The following is a 20,310-nucleotide window of genomic DNA, read 5'->3' on the forward strand; positions in this document are numbered from 1 at the left end:
TCAACTTAAAACAGCAACAGTCTTTGAGATATTACTTGAAACAGGCAGCCCAACCAAGGTTAGGACGGAAAACAATGACAGTAGATTTCTTAGATCAGTCAGTTAAGGAATTGGTGTAAGTGCCACACATTACTCTTAAGAAAGAAAACAGTGTCTTTTCCTCCAACTTCTGTCATAGTTTTAGTGTTTATGTAGCTTAAAAATGGCATACTTAAAAACCTCAGACAGGGCTACAAGCTCAATTATCAACAGAGGTAGTAAACAAAGGAACTCCTAAGAATAGATTTTAAAATGGATCAAAGTGTGACTGTACATTCAAAACCCTAGAGCCACATAATCATCCCCAAAATGAACCGTTTTAATTTAAAAAAGCTTTAAAACACATGACAATGAAGCACTGATGTGCCTGAGGCACAGTCCCAAATCAGTGCTGACTTAAAGCTATGTCCTCTCTTCCCAAGAAAGAGAAAGCAGAGAACAAAGTTCCATCTACAATGGGAAGGAACAGAGAGAACAAAAAGAAAATCAAAAGGGTGCTTGCCAGCAGCCTCGATTATTCTTCGTTTCCAGGCCACACCAGTGGAAATGCTTATTCTTCTTATATGAGTCTTTTCTTCACAATCTTTATTTTTTTTAAAACTGCAATCTGATGAACAAGAGATGCCCACATTTTCACTGGCGGGAGAGCCACTTTTGTGCAGTTTTTGCTTCCTCGGTGTGGGTCCTCCTTCCCTGAAAGTGCAAAGAGAGCAAGCCGACACCTGCAGGGCCCAGAGCCCTGGGACTATTTCAGCTCCACTTGTAGAGCAGGGCGAAGGATTTGCTGCATTTGTGCTTCAAAGATACAGCCTACTTTGGTTGTCCTCCTCAGTTGGCAAACTGTTCATAAAAAGCGAACTTGATCCTCTCTATGTGATGGCAAAGTTTGATAGCAGGGCCCAGTTTTAAGTCCATGCACTCTTGAACAGTGGGAAGAGTAAGGAGCAATAGGGCCTGCCCATCAATTTCCTGTTAAAGCATAAAATACAAATTATCTGTGATGTGCACATGAATGACAGCTCAACCATGACAGCCCTGGTTCACTTCGTTTTGTCAAAATCAGGGTCCCTGTGCTTTTCATTACTTTTTCTCCTTAAATAAGAATCACATTTCCTTTTAAATACCTCTCATGGTCCTCTATACTAATGAATCTTCAGAATGAATAATAAAAGTTTTAACACAGGTAAGAATCTATTCTGTTCCGCCGAAATCCAGTAAACTAACTAGCCTTGTAATTGACAACTAAATGTGTCAAAAGAATCATCTTTTTAGAGGAACCTTCCTAAATCTGAAAGAAAATATTACCTGTAAACTACAATGTTTTCCTGCCCTGTAATTCTTAAAAGCCTGAGAAGCTTTTCAAAGATGTTCAGTTGTGAATCTCCTCAATTATCAAAACAAAATTTATTTCACTGTTTAAGGTCACAGACTATTTCTGTTAGATCCTAACATATTATAGATGTTAATTATTTTTTAAAACAAAGCAAATTGTTATTTTGGCATAAGAGGATAATTAAGTATAGCATGCTTGATTTTAAGTTATTAATGGGGGATGCAAACAAACTCCTAGGAAAAATAAGACTGCAGTAACAATCTGCTTCAACTGTGAAGGAAGTCAGATAAATAACTTTTTATCACGTTTCTAAACAGGGAAATAATTTTTTATTTTTGGATAGAAGTATTTTTCCTAAGACTTGTAAATAAATTGCTATTATATCCATAGTCCTTTGCTAAAGAGACGCATTACTAAAAACTAAAGGTCTCTGTGATACCTGGTCTAGGAATATTCTTGCTAACGGAGCACAGTCTGTGGATCGGATGAACCGCACAACGTCTGCCACACTCCACTTCAAGGGGTTACTGTCCAGGTGAAGCCTTTCAGCAACTTCAATCCTTATTTCCTTCATTACCCACAACAAAAGCAAAACAAATGGTGTTAGAGCTACTTCATTATAAGAAAGTCTCTACAGAAAGTCATAACCCTTTAAAAGGCAGAATTCAAAGTGCTTTTAGGACATGATTTCTCCCAGCAAATATGCAAAGATCCACACACATTAGGTTCTGAGAAACTGTTTGTCTTTTATAATAAGAAATATCAATGGACAAGAATGTATCTCAAAGTTTCAATACAAATAATGTGGATAATTTAACAGTGGAAAATAGTTTTAAAATCTCCCATTTGTTCCTTGGTTTATTTTAGCTCACGCTCTGTCAGGGTGCAGAAATGAATGGGCTGGTATTTCCAATAAGAGAAGGCTTAACTAAATTATCAGGAGAAATAATTTTTAACCACTTCTGTTCACAGACTATATTTAAAAAGCAATCCAAGTTTAAAACACTAACTTAACTTCCATTCTCATAATGTGTGTATGTCTTATATAATATGCATATATGAATCTACCAACAAAATGGTTTTAACAGGAGCCAAAAAGATAAATACTTTATTTCTACAAAACCATATATATCATGAAAATTATCAAAAAGACAGCTTTCCCTAAACTAAACGACTAATAAACTACTAATAAACTACCAATGAAACTTTTGTAACTTAAAATAAGCTGTCATTCTGAAGAACTTTCCTCCTGATAAGGATTATTATTTGATCTCCAAATAATCCTTGAAATGCAAGTAAATCTGAATTTGGGATCTTTTAAAAAGAGACTCAGGAAATTCAACTGACACCATTTTGAAATAAGTGTAATGCCAATATCATTCACCATTAGATTGTCGAGGGAAATTGTCAAGAGAGAAAAAAGAACACTGTAGTTTTAAAATGGGTACCTTTGGTGAAGGAGGTTTATTCTCATCATCAGAAAATGAAAAAGTGCGAAGTTCTCTTTTTCTTCTCTGTCTGTCTGGAGGCAGTGACGTGGATATCTCACTTTGGGTGGGGGAGGAGGAGCATGACTTTTTTTCTGACATTTCTGACTCTTCCTGGAGCTCATCCTGTTGCTCAGATGTACTGCCTTCACTTAGGGAATCATCATCCCCTTCATCCGGGTCCTCCTCATCTTCACCCCCACTTCCCTAGAGGACAAGGAGAGACGTGTCACTGAAATTCCAGACAAATCAGTTCCTGGACCACAAAACCATTTTCCATTGGCTAGACATTCAAATTAAAAAAAGACCTGCAGATATTCTTTCTGTTTGAATTGTAAAGCAGGGATCTCTTGGCTTAAGGACATTACTGGTACATCACAGATCTCGTACCTGGGGAGAGCCTGCTGGTGTATTATCAACAGATGCAGAGGAGCGTTTCTTCTTATGAACAAAAACATTTTTTCGCCTCTTTCTTCTCTTACTCACTTTTTTCAGGGCACATGCTAAATTACTATGCCCACCAGGTGGTCTCCCAATTCTTTTATTTTTCTTCTTTCCGTAGTAGTGTGCTAAATGTGTATGACAAAGAAAAATGAAGTAGTTTCATTATTTCTGTGTACCTCAAACCACAAGACATTCCACTATCATAGCACAAAACAGATACAGAGTATTTAAGGTTAAATTCCACATAATGGAATAATCTTAACTGTGTAAATTCTGAATGTATAGATTCATTATATCATAGCACAAAACGGACACAGAGTATTTAAGGTTAAATTCCATATAATGGAATAATCTTAACCGTGTAGATTCTGAATGTATAGATTGCATTATGTCAAATGCATAAACCTAGATGATCCTATCAAGATATAAAATATCCCCATTAATAGAGAAAGTTCCCAGTGTCGCTCCCTCATCAGTCCCCCTCACCAGAAGTAACCATTATTCTAATTTCCCTCACTATAGGTTAATTTTGCCTGATCTAAGGAATCATTCAGTAAGTACTTTTTCCAACAAGGTTCCTTTTCACTCAGCAGAATGTTTTTGAGTTTCATTTATGTTGTATGTGTAAGACGCTCATTTCTTCATACTGATGACTAGCATGCTATTGTATGAATGTACTGGCTTATCTATTCTCCTGCCGACGGGCACCTGGCTGTTTCCAAGTTTTGGCAATTATTAAGTTGCAGTGAACATTCTTGTACAAGGCTTTTAGTGGGCATGTTTTCATTTTCCTTGGGTCAATACCTAGGAATGGAATTGCTGGATCATATGGTAGACATAGAAGAAACTGCCAAGTTTTCCAAGAGGGTTATATAATTTTACACTCCTACCAGCAATGTACAAGAGATTGAGCTGCTCGGTTCACCGCTGCTGCTCAGTTCACCTCTGCCAATGTGTGGGATTGTCAGTCTTTTTTCATTTCAGCCAATCTAGTGGATACATAGTAATTTCTCATCATAGTTTAAACCTGCATTTCCCTGACAACTAATGCTACTGGGCACACTTTCATGTGCTTTTGGCCACTTTTTTAGTGAAGTGCCTATTTAAGTCTTTTACTCACTTTTTAAAACAGTTTTCTCTGCTTATTTCATTTTTTAAAATTGAGATGTAATTCACATAACATAAAACCCATCATTTGTAAGTGTACATATTCAGTGGTTTTTAGACACAGATAAATCCAGCACCACTATCTAATTTCAGATTAATTCCTCTTTTTATCTTATTTTAAAATTGAGATAAAATCACATGACAACTAAACATATAAATATGTACAATTGAGTGCTATTAATGTAGTCACAATGTTGTACAACTACCAGCTTTCTCTAGTTTCAAAACTTCTCTTTTCAGTGAGTTGTAAGTTTTTAATATATTCTGGAGACAAGTTCTTTGTTGGATATACGTACTAAGAACATGTTCTCCTCTGTGTCATTCAGGAATGCCAAAACAAACAAATAAATGAGATCTTTTCTCCAAGACTGTGCATTGTCTTTTCCTTTTTATAAATACTATCATTAAAAGAGCAAAAGTTTTAACTTTGTAGTGTTAATGTATTAGTTTTTCCTTCAGGTTAGTTAGTGAATTCGGTGTCCTTTCTAAGCAACTTTTACCTAGCAAAACCTTGAGGTACTTTTCTTGTTTTCTTCTAGAAGCTTTATAGTTTTAGCTTTACAAGAGGTCTACAACACACCTTGAATTAATTTTTGTCTATAGTGAGGTGGAGTCAAGGGGTTTTGTTTTTGCCTTTTCAGTTTGGATGTCCAACTGTACCAGAGCCACTTGTTGAAAGCAATTCCTTTCCCATTAGTCATTTTTGTTGAAAATCTTCTAGCTACATGTTTGTCTCTCTTTCTGGACCCTCTATTCTGTCCCATCACTCGATTTGACTATTCTTTCATCAATACCACACTCTTGATTTCTATAGTTTATGGTAACACTTGAAGTCAGATACAGTAAGTCTTCCAACTTTATTCTTCTTTTTGAGAATTGTTATGACTATTTTTAGGTCCTCTGTATTTTCATATAAATTATAGAACGTAGAAATACTTCAAAAAATAACACATACATAGTTTAACTCTGAGTTATACATTAATGTCAAAATATAATGTAATTTTTTAAAAAAATGAATACTAAAGAATATAAATCCATTTGATATTACTTAAATTACTAACTGGAAAAAATTATAGAGACTCCTAAAATCTAAGCTAATTTCAATTATCTCATTGTGAAAAATAAATTCAGACAAAAAGTGCAACATAATCCAAATAATATCAAAGGCTCAAATTGGTGTGCTTAAAACATGTGCTTATATGAACAGTACATTTCACTTAGCTCCTAATCATTGCAATCTGCCTAAGTGCTGAATCTGACACAATAATAATAAGCTAGACAAACCCTGCTCTTAAGAAGTTTACATTCCAATAAATGTAAGTGGAAACAAGAAGGTGAGACTCTCATATGATTTTGTAATTCATATACTGATTAGAAAACCTGTCATGCTAAATATGGACCTTGGATAGCAGCATCACCAGCATCTGGGATCTTGTTGGAAAAGCAGACATTTAGGCCCCAGATACACCCTGAAGAATCAGAATCTCCACTTCACCAAGATCCTTAGGTGATTTGCCCACATGATAAAATTAAAGATGCACAAAATTAGAGTGCCTTGAAAGAAATTTTCAAGTTTAACAGGGTACATAAAAGTTGGCAAACTAGGACCCACAGTCCACATGTGCCCATGGCCTGTTTTGGTTTACATTGTTAAAAGTGTTCTTTTAAAAAATGAAAATAAAAAAAAAGAATATGCAAAAGCATATTCTTCCCCACACCCAGAGTCTTTGTCCAGCTGGGTTTATAGGCTTCATTTATCAGTAAAGTGAGGACCTGAGCTCCATTTTTAAAGCAGAAATTTGGGTTAGGAAGGAGACAAGTAGAACATTAGAACCTTGCTAACCCCTAGAATGTCACCTAGGTGATTTAAGTCAAGTCATATTAAAATATGCAAAATATAGCCTAAAATATTATCTGGCCCTTTATACAGAAAGTTTGTGTCCCTCAGCTATATCTGAATAACTGCAAAATTAAAAGTTTGCAGAAGATGAGGTATGGTCAGCTGCTATTAGTGAACAAATTTGAAAAAGTTGACTCACTATACTTAGTCTTTGTAAGAACAGAGCAGTTCTCAGAACACTTATCCAGAACCATTCGTGGACCGAAAAGGTTAGGACAGCACTCCAATTTGATACAGGTTTGCCGGCAGAATTCAGTCACCCGATCTGCTGTTTTCACTATCTCGACAGTAGCTCGATAACTCTTTCCTTTGTATCTGCCATTGGAAGACATCAGACAATAATATATTGGGCAAGTGATTCCACAGAGAAAAATCAAGTATATTAACAGGCCTAAAAAATATTTTTGCTTCTTAGAGTATTATATGCCCCTTACAGTTTGAGGATTCTGAAAACAATGAGAAATTTATAGTGTACTTAAATTTATAATCTAGTAAGCTATGACAGCTAAAAGCTGAGTTTTTTAAATTAGCAAAATAAAGTTCCTTCTTTCTAAGTTTAAGATTTTTAGATAATAACTTCTACACTAACTACTAAAAAAACAGTGACTCTTACTGAGTCTTTCTTGATCCTGAAGCAGTGATACACGGGTATGAGCCACAGACCAATACAACCAGCCAACTGCCACCCGTCCATGACAAGATCAGGTCAGAAAACAAAAGCAAATGTTTACAAACTTTCACAGTAACTTGCCAAAGTAATTTTATGGCTCTTAAATCTAATAACACAAAAGCTGTTCTTGCATTTTATATCTTTTAAATTCCGTATTTCCTGTAACTCATTTTTACTATATTTTATAAAGGTACTGGCTCACAATAGGATGTCAACTTAAAAAAGAAAACAAATCCAGTCCTTTACCACAGAGAGCTGAGGAAGGGTTGCCCAAGGGAACAGAGTATCCTAACATTTTCCGTGGAAGCACCTGTTAAGAGTGAATAAGAAAAAAGGGCAGAGCAGCCTACTCACTTGGCCTTGAGGACTTCCCCACATCCATGCCACACAGAGTCTTTGTCCAGCTGCAGCTCCCGAAGGACACGACTGGGTTTATAGGCTGCATTGATCAGTAAAGTGAGGACCTGTGCTCCATTTTTAAGGCAGAAATTTGGGTTGGGAAAAAGGAAAGCAGACTGTTAGAACCTTGCTATCCCCTAGAATGTCACCTAGGTGATTAAGTCTAGTCATATTAATTAATAAGCATTAACAAAATAGTAATACTGAAGATATGACAGTTGACCACAGTTGCAAATAAGACAGTAATGAGACCCTCTTAAATATTCTAAACATTATGGTCAGGAAGGAATAGGCGCAACAAACCAAGAATTACTCTTAGCATATGCTTCCAAATCCTTTACCAGTCATGGGACACAAGGACGCCTCAGCCTCTCCAGACGCAGCCTCGCCACCCTAAGGCCTGAAAGGTTTGATAACCTCACATCTGCTGCCCAGAGTGCAGTACCCTGGTGGGGAAGCGCAAGCCCAGCAGGCATGTACGCAGCTCTGTCATGGTCCCAGGTTAACGCCACACAGCCTCTCAGGCTTAGACTACTCTCATGGTCACTCATGAAGACCATGTGGGCTCTGGCAGAAGACTTTTCTACAGTGACAGAAATGAACTGCCACGTGAAGAACTGCTCAACTGAATGTTCTCTATGGAGCAAAAAATATTCACATGCCTGGTTCATTGTTCAAGACACGAGAAAAGTGAGTCACTTTTGATAAAACCTGGAGGTGTCACATCTATGGCATGCTGATCCTTGTCTAAATGGGTCTATGAGACAGCTGTGAAATTTCTTAAGTTCTTATACTCTAGGCAGGAACCTTACCTCTCTGAGGACCAGGACACAGTTCCCGGGTCCCACACACTGAGGCAGCTCAGCGATCCTTCCTTTGTTAAGATATGGCCCTGAGAAGCAACGGTGGTTGAAGTATATCTTTGGACAGCAATATTTTCCATTAATCATAACTGAGAAATGAAGAAAAACAAATATTCAGAACAGAATCCTCCCCTACGCTTCTAAAGCAAGATTACTGAAGAAAAAATCCAGTATATCCACTATTATATAAAGTCAGGACTTATTTTGAAGCTTAACATACAGTCTTAGAGTGTGAAATACCTTACACTTAAAAAAAGTCTATTATAGTCTGCTGAAATTGAATACCCTGATTTACTGCAGACTAACAGGGTCACAGAGAGTCGGACGCGACTGAGCGACTGAACTGAACTCCTGGTTAGCACAACGCTGTTCCAGAGCCCCGTGCTTCTATCACTACAGGAAGTGGAGGATTTACTTTGAGAACTCATGATAGTTTCTGAAGACCAACTACTCAGTAATCAGTTCTCGAATATTTCTAAACAGTGATGGTAAATATCTAGAATTACGGTTTGTCCCTGAAAACCACTGAACTAGTACACTGGCAGCCTCTGATGATGCAGGAGCCCTCCCATCACCGGGATTCTTCAGAGGGCTAAAAGCATGCTGCAATACCTAAATTCTTCAGGTATTGTGGGGTGTAAGTGGGCCTAGAGAACCCTCTCTTCGACTATTTTTTTGTATGAATACTGTACTCCAGTATAATGTTTTTTTAACCCCTCATATTGAGTAGTTGGCAATTCAGCTACTAAATATAAAAATAAAAAATTCAAAAACACTATAATATCTACTTTCAGACAAGGCAAAGAGAAGCTCTTCTGATGAATACAGCCTTGTTAACCCAAAGGAAAAGTATATGTATACTGTCCAGTTTTTTTTTAATATTTATTTGTTTATATGGCTGCACTGCGTCTTAGATGCAGAATGCAGGATCTTTAAGTTGCGCATGTGAACTCCTAGTTGCACCATGTGGGATCTAGTTCGCTGACCAGGGATTGAACCCAGGCCCCTTGCATTTGGAGCTCAGAGTCTTAGCCACTGGACCACTAGGAAAGTTCCTTGCCCAGTGCCAACAGCATCCAGCAGGACATAGTGTTCACACTCTAATTAAGAACACAGTCTTTTATTTATTTAATTTATTCTTAGGCCACGCTGCATGACTTGCAGGATTCTTAGTTCCTCAACCAGAGATTGAACCTGGGGCCATGGCAGTGAAAGCATGGAGTCCTAACCACTGAACCACCAGGAAATTCCCAAGAACCCAGTCTGAGCACATGAAGGGGCCCACTTTTCCATTTGAACTCTGCCACCCAGGTCCTCTCTAGGGATGCACCCTGCTCCTGGAAATGCTGGCGATTTACAGCTCTCAGTTGTGAGTCTATCTGAGAATCACCCCCAGTCTAGAACTGCCCCTCAAGAGGAGAGAGCTACCTGGCCCAAGGCCCCACCCTTTGAGAGGTGGGCAGGGAGGAAGAGCTCACTTCCATAGCTGACCACTGAGGGAACACTAGGTATGGCCACCACACCTCTGCTAGCAACACTCAGTGGCTTCCTGTGGGGCTGGAAAGGACTTCTATTACAACTGCACTGTGACTCAACTTCTCCCTCTGCCCAGTCCTGTGTCCTTCAACTCTTCCCAGAAGTGTTCCCAAAAGCACTCTCCTGAACCTCCTACAAGCAAATATCAAACTCAGGCTCTGTTTTCAAGGTAATTTGACCTACAACAAAATCCAAAGCAAAAAGATTTTGGCTATGATCACATGAGATATTAATATCTTAATTCTGTGGTTTTAGTGGGCATTAGAATGGTCAGTAATACAACAAAAATAAAGAAATGCACAGCCCTGATCCTCCATGATGTTATAAAAAGGCAGAGGGTAGAAGAGACAAAAGTGCAAGTTTTGAACTTGAGAAATATGAGTTCCCTTTCTCACCCTTTTACGATAAGCTGTGTGACCTCTCTGTGTTTTGCTTTCTTTCCGAGGCATTCACTGAATACCACCCAAAAGCCTAAGGTGTGCTAAGACACAGAGCCAAGATGCTACGTTGTCATACAACCAGCAAGAGGGAGCCAAGGAGTCCTGGTCAACAGCGTGGCCTCCAACAAGGAGCCCTGTCTCATTTAACAGGTAATGCCTACAGGATAATGTTTTCCAGTGTTGTTGTCTATTTGTTTTTGCAAAATACAGACAAAATATAGTGTGTATATCATAGAAAGATTTTAAAGAAGAATAAACATCTATCTTTCAACCACCCAGCTTAAAAAAAGAGCACGATCTGGAAAGCCTCAGGTTCTTTATGAAACTCAGGGATAATATATTGACCTCCAGAGCCTTTAACACTGACAAATGATCAGTAAATAATAGCTAAAATATTATAAATGCACAGAAATACTAGCCTGAAGATAATTAGCAAACTGGATACATCTTAGACAGTTGTAACTCTTTAAAATCACAATTAAGAGATCCCTCTATGAAGCTACTCCAATAAATTGAAGTTATTTTTAGATAAAAGTCCACTAAAGGAAATTAAAGGTCATCTTTTCCCTAAGATTGTCTGAACTTATACCTGAGTCTGTGGAGCTCAGCTCCTGATTCTTCAGACCCTCATGGACAGTCCTTGAGGATGGTATTCTGCATCAAGAAAAAGCAACAAAATATAATGAGATGGTCCTTAAGGTCAGTAAAATGTGAGGATTACTTTCCTTCAAATCTAAGAAGAAAGCAAATGTGGCAGACTGCAAAATCTGTAGCAAAAAGTGCTTCCTTGATCATACTTCTTTTAAAAAAAGCAATTGTTTTAAAAGCTATTTATATGTTCTAAGGGGAAACAACAATATGCAGACAGTGCTGTGACACTGCATGTTCAAATGAACTTGCATTTCTGTGAGCAGCAAATTACAGAATGCCTGTGGGATTCTTAAAACACAAGGAAACTACAGATGATGTCTGACTGACAGTGGTTTCACTTAATGATATTTCAACTTAATGAAGGTGCAAGAGCCATATGCATTCAGCAGAAACTATACTTTGACTTTTGATCTTTTCCCTGGCTAATGTTATGCGGGACGATCCATGATCCTGGGCAGCAAACCAGTCATCCAGGAGATCACAAGGTAAACAATCAATACACTTACAACCATTCTGTTCTTTGTTTTCAGTAGAGCAGTCAATATATGGGTGTTCCTTGTGGTAGATGATTCTTCCACACTGGAGGCTAATGTAAATGTCCTGAGCATGTTTAAGTCAGGCAAAGCTACAATGTTTGATAGGTCAAGGATGTAAAATGCATTTTTCAACTTACGATATTTTCAACTTAACGGTAGCTTTTTTGGGACATAATCCCAGTGTAAGCTAAGGAAGATCTACACTTTTTTTTTAACAGATGAAGAACAGAAACATTTTTATGTTTCCTTCTTCTATTGAACATACTTTTTATTACTTACTGTTTTTCTGGTTGAACCACTGCAATTTTCCTCTGTTTGTGTACTGTACAAAGGAAAAAAAATCGTAAATAAATGTCAAGAAAAATAAAAAGACAAAGGAAAGTTACATACACATTAAGCTAATATTAGCTTACAGTTGACCCTTGAACAACAAGTTTGAACTGCATGGGTCTCCTTATACAGGGACTTTTTCAACAGTAATTACTGTAGTACTACACCTTCTGAGGTTGGCTGATTCCTCAGACACAAAGCTGCAGAGACAGAGGGCCAACTATGGGACGTGTGCATCTGCAGATTTTGGTATCCATGGCAGATCCTGGGACCAATCCCGTGTATACCGAGGGACAACTACACACAGTTCACTGGTCTTTAGTATATTCAAAGAGTTGGGCAATGATTACCACAATCAATTTGAGAATATTTTTATCATCTCTGAAAGAAACCTGGTAACCCATAGCAATCACCTGTTTATTTACCACCCCGGAGCCCTAGGCAACTCGCAATCTACTTTTCCTCTCTCTAGATTTGCCTGTTCCTATAAATGGAATCATACAACATGTGCTCTTTTGTGACTGGCTTCTTTTACTTAGCACAGTGTTCTCAGACTTCATCCACGTTCTGGTGTGTATCAATACCTCATTCCTTTATATTTCGGACTACTCCACAGTACGGAGATATAACATTTGCTTATCCATGCATCAGCTGATGGACATCTGGACTGTTTCCAGCATGAACATTTGTGTACAAGTTTTTCTGTGGATATATGTTTTCATTTCTCATGAGTATATAACTATATTTAATACTCTAAGGATCTACCAGGCTGTTATCCAAAGCAGCTACACAATTTTATATCCCCTGGATATAAAATGAAGCTAGCTGACCCAGAGAGGCATAAAAATATTATTTTGGGTTTCTGTATAAAGACATATATATCAATACTTCAGCTCAGTTCAGTTCAGTCGCTCAGTCGTGTCCGACTCTCTGCGACCCCATGAATCACACACAGCACGCCAGGCCTCCCTGTCCATCACCAACTCCTGGAGTTCACTCAAACTCATGTCCATCGAGTCGGTGATGCCATCCAGCCATCTCATTCTCTGTCGTCCCCTTCTCCTCCCGCCCCCAACCTTTCCCAGCATAAGTCTTCTCCAATGAGTCAACTCGTCGCATGAGGTGGCCAAAGTATTGAAGTTTCAGCTTTAGCATCAGTCCTTCCAATGAACACCCAGGATTGATCTCCTTTAGAATGGACTGGTTGCATCTCCTTGCAGTCCAAGGGACTCTCAAGAGTCTTCTCCAACACCACAGTTCAAAAGCATCAATTCTTCGGCGCTCAGCTTTCTTCACAGTCCAACTCTCACATCCATACATGACCACGGGAAAAACCATTGCCTTGACTAGACAGACCTTGGTTGGCAAAGTAATGTCTCTGCTTTTTAATATATTATCTAGGTTGGTCATAACCTTCCTTCCAAGGAGTAAGCGTCTTTTAATTTCATGGCTGCAGTCAGCAACCGCAGTGATTTTGGAGCCCAAAAAAATAAAGTCTGACACTGTTTCCACTGTTTTTCCATCTATTTCCCATGAAGTGATGGGACCAGATGCCATGATCTTTGTTTTCTGAATGTTGAGCTTCAAGCCAACCTTTTCACTCTCCTCTTTCACTTTCATCAAGAGGCTTTTGAGTTCCTCTTCACTTTCTGCCATAAGGGTAGTGTCATCTGCATATCTGAGGTTATTGATATTTCTCCCAGCAATCTTGATTCCAGTTTGTGTTACTTAAGTATACACAGAACTAGGTTTTAAAAACAGGTGACCCTTGAACAATGCAGGGGTTAGGGTGCCAACCCCCATGCACTCAAAGATCCATGTATAAATTTACATTCCACTCTCTGCAGATGCAGTTCTTCATCCACCAACCAGGGGTCATGCAGTACTGAAGTATATATTTATTGAAAAAAGCATGTATAAGTAGACCCACACAGTTTAAATTTGCATTGTTCAAGGGTCAACTGTACTTTAAAGGAGGATATTTTATGGTATATAAATATCTTTCAACATTTAAAAGTAAGGGGCAGGAACACTTTAGGGTTAGGTTGCTAAACATGGGCACTTGCGTCTTGCTCAATCTCTTCCTCTCACAGTTGTTGGCTCTGATGGAAGCCAACTGCTGTGCTTGGAGCGCCCCCATTAAGCAACCCAAATGGCAAGAAACTGACGTAAGCCGCCAACTGACAGCCAGCAAGGAACAGAGGCCCTCAACCCCACAGCCCACAAGGAAATGAATTCTTGCCCACAAACATCTGAACTTGGAAGCACACCCTCCCCGAGTTGGGCCTTGAGATGATAAGAGCCCTGCTGACACCCTGAAATGCAGCCTCACCAGAGACTCGGATCCTGAGGTCCCAGCCAAGCTGTGTCAGATTCCTAACCCACAGAAACTGTGAGATAATAAATGTTTTGTTGCAATGAATAATTTCTTAGGCAGGAACGGATAACCAGAATATATTTTATTTTTCTCTCAAATGTCCAGATTCATCCTACTTGATAACAGCCAAACAACATACTATTTAACAATCAAACCTTTGACTCAGAAGTAGACAGTTACCTCGTGCTCGGCGAGGAGTGCTAAGGGGATGGCCATTGGTTTCACACCAGCCCAAAGGAAATATATCCATTGATTCCACATTCACAATAAATTCAGGTATGGGCTTCTTAGAACCTGTTTAGATTTAAAAAACAATTTTTAAGACCACTAAATAGCTTTCTTCATAAACTACTTCCTAGACATTGTTCTAGTAAACAGTGCCCAGTGTTCTACTGTTGCAAAAGACACGGTTTCTTTAGCAAGTTTCCTTTACAAAAGTCATATTTCTGCCCAGGTGGCAGAGTGGTAAAGAATCCGCCTGACAATGTAGGAGACACAAGAGCTCCTTGGGTCGGGAAGAGTCCCTGGAGTAGGAAATGGTAACCTGCCTCAGTATTCTTACCTGGATAAGTCCATGGATAGAGGAGCCTGGTGGGCTACAGTCCATGGACTGGCAAAGAGTCAGACACGACAGAGCAAATACACACATACTTTTTCATGTGCAACAAACATTTATAAAAAAGTAAACTGTCCCCCAATAATGATCAAAACAGGCAGTGAATGTACAGGGTGACCCTTAGTTAGGGAACAGCAAATAAGCTGCTAGAACTACCTGTATTAATATTGAGATGGTGGACAAATATGGTAGTGAATTCCAAGAAATAACTGACAAAAGGCAAAAGTTATAGTTCTACTCATTTAAAAACCATCAGTTTTGGTACTCAGGAACAAGCCAGGAGGTAGAAAAGGTAGCTCGAATCAGAAAGTGATGAAGACAAGTTGTTCAGCAAGGGCTGCATAAACATGTATACTTAATACGGTTCTTGATCCCTTTGTTAAAACACTAACTCAGAAAACTGGGAACAACATAAGAACTGAATCTGGCTATTCGGGAATGAATTAAAAAAAAAAAATCCAGGCCAAACATAGTTAGTTGTAGAGATGAGTACTCACATACTACTTTCTGTTCACAAATGTGTTCCATCACTGAATATTACTTTTAGTATAATATGTCTTGTCAATTTCACATACTTTTTGGTACTTATAGTTGGAGACAACCGAAATATAATCTCTTAAATAAGCTGGTTATGAATGCTCAGCTCATATATTTCGGTCACATCAAAATATATGTTATTTAATCTATATTTCCCCTTCAAGAAAACAGGGGACCCTATAAGTGAAGGCTTTTATTCATATTCATTTCCTAAAATTTGAAGGTCAAGGACAGGAAGACAAATTTTTAGAGTCTTAAATTATAAATTAGAAGTCTCTGAACAACAACCTTATTTAGTTAATCAATTAAGTTGAACAAGCCACATTACAGGGGTAAACAGGAAAGCAAAGAAGAGTGTTCAGAGGAAGGCTTCTCAGGGGAGCTGACACCTACCCTCCAGCTGGAGCCACAGGTAGGAGCCTCTCACTGCAGTAATGGTGGCAACACACACTTCTTCGGGGAGAAGAGGGTTCACGGCCTCAAGCTTCATGTTCTCCTTAAATTCATGCTCAGAAATTGACTAGAAAATAAATTCATCAAATAACATGCTCTGTATTCACTCATGTGCTCATCTGAGAGATCTTTCCAAGTAACATTTAATCCCAGAGTAACTCCTCTATTCCACACCCCAGGATAACTGTCCCTTCCCCTCCCTATAGAAGATGAGACTTATCCTCTAGGCAATAAAACATCAGATCCCTGGGCAGAGGACACAGGAATTGTTGACGGTGTGCATGCTGTCCAAATCAGGGATTACCACATGCAATGCCAGGAGGCACAGCCCCGGCCTCTACCCACCACGCAATGGACTGAAAGAGACTTCTTGTGTTAATATGTCTGACAAGCACAAGAAGGAACACATAAAGATATGGATTTAGGTTTCTCCAACAAATGGCCAGCCAGATCCTTCCCAACTGGGTAGTTCGAGATGGACAAGCACTACCTACATGCCCAGAGCTTCCAATCAGCCTTTTCTTTTAGTCCCGACTTCTTAAATATACTCAAGCAAACCCTACTGAGGAATTAACAGGTATCTAAAGATAAGAAAGCTAGAGACAAAAACAGATAAAATAAGCAACTTGGAGAAACCAGATTATGCAAGAAGAAAAATCACAAAAAAAGCAGGAGTAATTAACATCCTCTGAAAGATAAGAAACACTACCACATCTTTAAAATAAGAATAGCATGTTATTAAAAACAAATATTCAGAGATGAGAAATAGGTTTTAAAAGTTAAAAATGTGATATCAGAGCTTCCCTAGTGGCTCAATGATAAAGAATTCACCTGCCAATGCAGGAGATACAGGTTCGATCTCTGGTCTGGGAAAATCCCACAAACTGAGAAGCAACTAAGCCCATGCACCACAACTATTAAGCCTGTGCTCTAGAACCCGAGAGCTGCAACTATTGAGCACATGTGCCCTGCAACAAGAAAAGTCACCACAATGAGAAACCTGTGCATGCAACAGACAGCAGCCCCCACTTGCTGCATCTAGAGACAAGCCCATGCAGCCCACCTAGCACAGCCAAAATTAAACTATTTTTTAAAATGTGATATCAAAAATTAAAAACTCAAAATAAGGGTTGAAACATAAAGTTTAGGAAACCTTCCAGAGGGAAAAAAACCCAAAGAAGTAGCAAAGGTGTTGGGGAGGGGGCAGGCGGTGTAGGGGATTAGAGCCCTGATCCAGAGGGCCAACAAAATGAGAAATTTCAGAAGGAGAAAAGAGAGAGAGAAAAGGAATCAAAGAAGAGATTCAAGACAGCTTCCCAGCAGAGGCAAAGGTCCAGAGAGAATCCGCCCTCCAAGCACGAGCACATGGGTGAAGATGGGCCAAGACATGGTTTCACACTGAAATGTAGTGACAAAAGAGATTCTATAATCTTCCAGCAACAGAGAAAAAGGCAGGTCATATGAGAGATCAAGAATAAGAATGTCTTTTAACTTCTCAATACCGACACTGTAAGGTAGAAAACTTATTTAACTTATATGCAGAATACACCATGAGTAACGCTGGACTGGATGAAGCAAAAGCTGCAATCAAGATTGCTGGGAGAAATATCTACAACCTCAGATATGCAGATGATACCACCCTTATGGCAGAAAGTGAAGAACTAAAGAGCCTCTTGATGAAAGTGAAAGAGAAGAGTGAAAAAGTTGGCTTGAAACTCAACATTCAGAAAATTAAGATCATGGTATCCAGTCCCATCACTTCATGGCAAATAAATGGAAACAATGACAGACTTTATTTTGGAGGGCTACAAAATCACTGCAGATGGTGACTACAGCCATGAAATTAAAAGATGCTTGTGCCCTGGAAGAAAAGTTATGACCAACCCAGACAGCATATTAAAAAGCAGAGACATTACTTTGCCAACAAAGGTCTGTCTAGTCAAAGCTGTGTTTTTTCCAGTAGTCATGTATGGACGTGAAAGTTGGACTATAAATAAAGAAAGCCGAGTGCCGAAGAATTGATGCTTTTGAACTGTGGTGTTGGAGGAGACTCTTGAGAGTCCCTTGGACAGCAAGGAGATTAAACCAGTCAATCCTAAAGGAAATCAGTCCTCAATATTCATTGGAAGGACTGATGCTGAAGCTGAAACTCCAATACTTTGGCCACCTGATGCGAAGAACTGACTCATCTGAAAAGACCCTGATGCTGGGAAAGATTGAAGGCGGGAGGAGAAGGGGACGATAGAGGTTGAGATTGTTGAATGGCATCACCGATTCAATGGACATGAGTTTGAGTAAACTCCAGGAGTTGGTGATAGACATGGAAGCCTGGGGTGCTGCAGTCCATGGGGTCACAAAAAGTCATACACGACTGAGCGACTGAACTGAAGGCAGAAAACAATTGATGCCTTCAAAATTCTACAATGAAGTAACTTTCAGCCTAAAATTCCACACTGAGCCAAATGATGAGTCAAGTTAGCTGAGTGAAGATATTTTCAAACACAAAATGTCTACTAAAATTTACATCTCTTACATCTCATTTCAGGAAGCTTTTGAAAGACAGACTCCATCAAAACAAGGGAGTAAACCAAAAAAGAGGAGGCCATGAGCTATAAAAAACAGGAATTACAAGTCCAAAGAAAAGGGAGAGGCAATTCCTTGGGAGACAGAGAAGAGCAGTTTCCAGAATTAAAACTACCCAGCAAGCCAAGAGAGTAACATGTCTAGAAAGGGGTTGCTAAGAGGGGTGTCTCTTAAAAAAAAAATTGAAAATGACAGATTTCCTGATGTGCAAACAGTTTTGAGAATCTACTGAATGGTGTGGGAAAAGATAGTTTTATAACAAAGAAACAAAAAAAATTATATTATAAACAAAGAAAATTAAGCTATGAAAAACAAAGCAGTTATTAACTTGAGGACAAATTAAAAGAGAAAGGAATCATAAAATAATGCACTACTCATCAGGTGGGAAAGATTGAAGGCAAAAGGAGAAGAGGGTGGCAGAGGATGAGAGAGTTAGATAGCATCACCAACTCAATGGACAGGAATTTGAGCAAACTCCCGGATGGCAAAGGACAGTGAAGCCTGGGATGCCGCAGTCTATGCAGGTGGCAAAGAGTCAGACTTGGTGACTAAACAACAATAATCTGTGAATAACACTTAAATGTCCATGGTAACATAATTACCATGGACTTAATTCAAATTCAGACTTAACCAAAAATTGTAAAATCACCCTAATAGGAAGAGGAAACAGGAAAGACAGAGGAGAAAAGTAGTAAAATAGCCAGATTACTCATTTATCATAATATAGAATCAAGAGACACATCTAAAATTAACTCAAAAGACAGCAGTGTATTATAAATAAAGAACTATAAAGATGAGAATAACAGTGAGAAGAATAGGAAGTAAATACTTCTGGGAAGGGAAGCCATGGAAAGTCGGATAGAGTAGGAAATTATTGTTTTATGTCCTAAGCTTTTCACTGCTATTTGGCCTTGTTAACCATAAGTAAGTTTATCAATTTTCACCCCTTAATATTTCAACATATTTTCATATTTAATGGACCATCAAAACTAATCATAAACTAAAATTTTAAATTCATATTCATTTCAGCTAATAAGAAAAAAATAAACCAGTTAAACTGTTAAGCTAATTAAATTAACAAATTAACTTCTGCAGTAAATGAACTTTTTCTTGGACCATTTTATTACAAGCAACAAGAGGCTTTTCTGGGTTGCATGAGAGAACTGGTTTCAGAGTAAACATCGCTACAGCACAGGAAGGCGGCAGGCCCCGGCAGCCCCGGAGCAGTGGCCCTGCGGGCACGGGATTCTCACCGGAGGGAAGCACCTCTGGGGAGCAGCTTCAGCACCACACTGTTTGAGGTAGTCGGCCCAGTCAAAGTCCTGGCCCTGGTAGCCTAGGCAGGGACAAAAGAGCAATGACTCATACCTCCCGTGCTCGCCCGGCATTACCTCTCTGCTGATATCCACCCACAACTTCTAATTTCACTAATTTGAGGACTTGATCATTTTAGAGGAAAAAACATCCTATCAAATCTAAAGTATTTTTATAAAACAGAGAAAATCTGGATAGAATTTTCAACTTTCACACACTTCAAATTAAGCATTTATTCGGGCAGTATTTTATGATTAGCTGTTGACAATTTAACAAAAGATTTTAAAACAGTTATGACTGAATTTGACCTGTGCAAATAATTCCAGTCTCATTATCCTTCTATTATGACTCATGTGCTAAAGGAAAAGAGACAGCAAACAACCTACAGCACTAGTTAAATCAGTGAATACTTCTTTCATAAAGCTATTTCCTAAAACATGTCTGAGCTACTACTAATACTCTCAACAGTTTCATTTTCTACAAAATCTCAATGTTCTCATAACCTCAGTCATGAATTCATTTCACAAAAAAAGCTGAGCTTAATTCCCTGCTTCAGTCTACAGGGTTCTTGGCAGAAGCCCCTCTAACCCAACACCCTGATGGCAATGGCTCTGTGCCAGGAGTTGACTAAGCCC

The 20,310-nt window shown here is 38.8% G+C and overlaps 1 protein-coding gene across 14 annotated transcripts in view; it reads right to left on the reverse strand.

Moving 5' to 3' along the window:
- Positions 1-271: 271 nt before the first annotated feature.
- Positions 272-20,310, reverse strand: part of SFMBT1 (Scm like with four mbt domains 1) — a 114,944-nt gene continuing 94,905 nt past the window's right edge. For all 14 annotated transcript variants that reach the window (XM_055414059.2, XM_055414063.2, XM_055414067.2 and 11 more), the window contains 12 exons: positions 19,615-19,697; positions 15,719-15,845; positions 14,353-14,466; positions 11,745-11,787; positions 10,868-10,932; positions 8,252-8,391; positions 7,395-7,504; positions 6,510-6,685; positions 3,250-3,428; positions 2,821-3,066; positions 1,812-1,940; positions 272-1,008 (listed from right to left, as the gene is read on the reverse strand). In XM_055414059.2, the coding sequence (XP_055270034.1) occupies positions 868-1,008; positions 1,812-1,940; positions 2,821-3,066; positions 3,250-3,428; positions 6,510-6,685; positions 7,395-7,504; positions 8,252-8,391; positions 10,868-10,932; positions 11,745-11,787; positions 14,353-14,466; positions 15,719-15,845; positions 19,615-19,697 (1,553 nt within the window). In that variant the 3' untranslated portion in view covers positions 272-867. The remainder of the gene's footprint in view (positions 1,009-1,811; positions 1,941-2,820; positions 3,067-3,249; positions 3,429-6,509; positions 6,686-7,394; positions 7,505-8,251; positions 8,392-10,867; positions 10,933-11,744; positions 11,788-14,352; positions 14,467-15,718; positions 15,846-19,614; positions 19,698-20,310) is intronic.

The sequence above is a fragment of the Moschus berezovskii genome, chromosome 24, assembly GCF_049115385.1.
Source record: "Moschus berezovskii isolate FMDL1 chromosome 24, NW_MosBer_1.0, whole genome shotgun sequence".
NCBI classification, from domain to species: Eukaryota; Metazoa; Chordata; class Mammalia; order Artiodactyla; family Moschidae; genus Moschus; species Moschus berezovskii.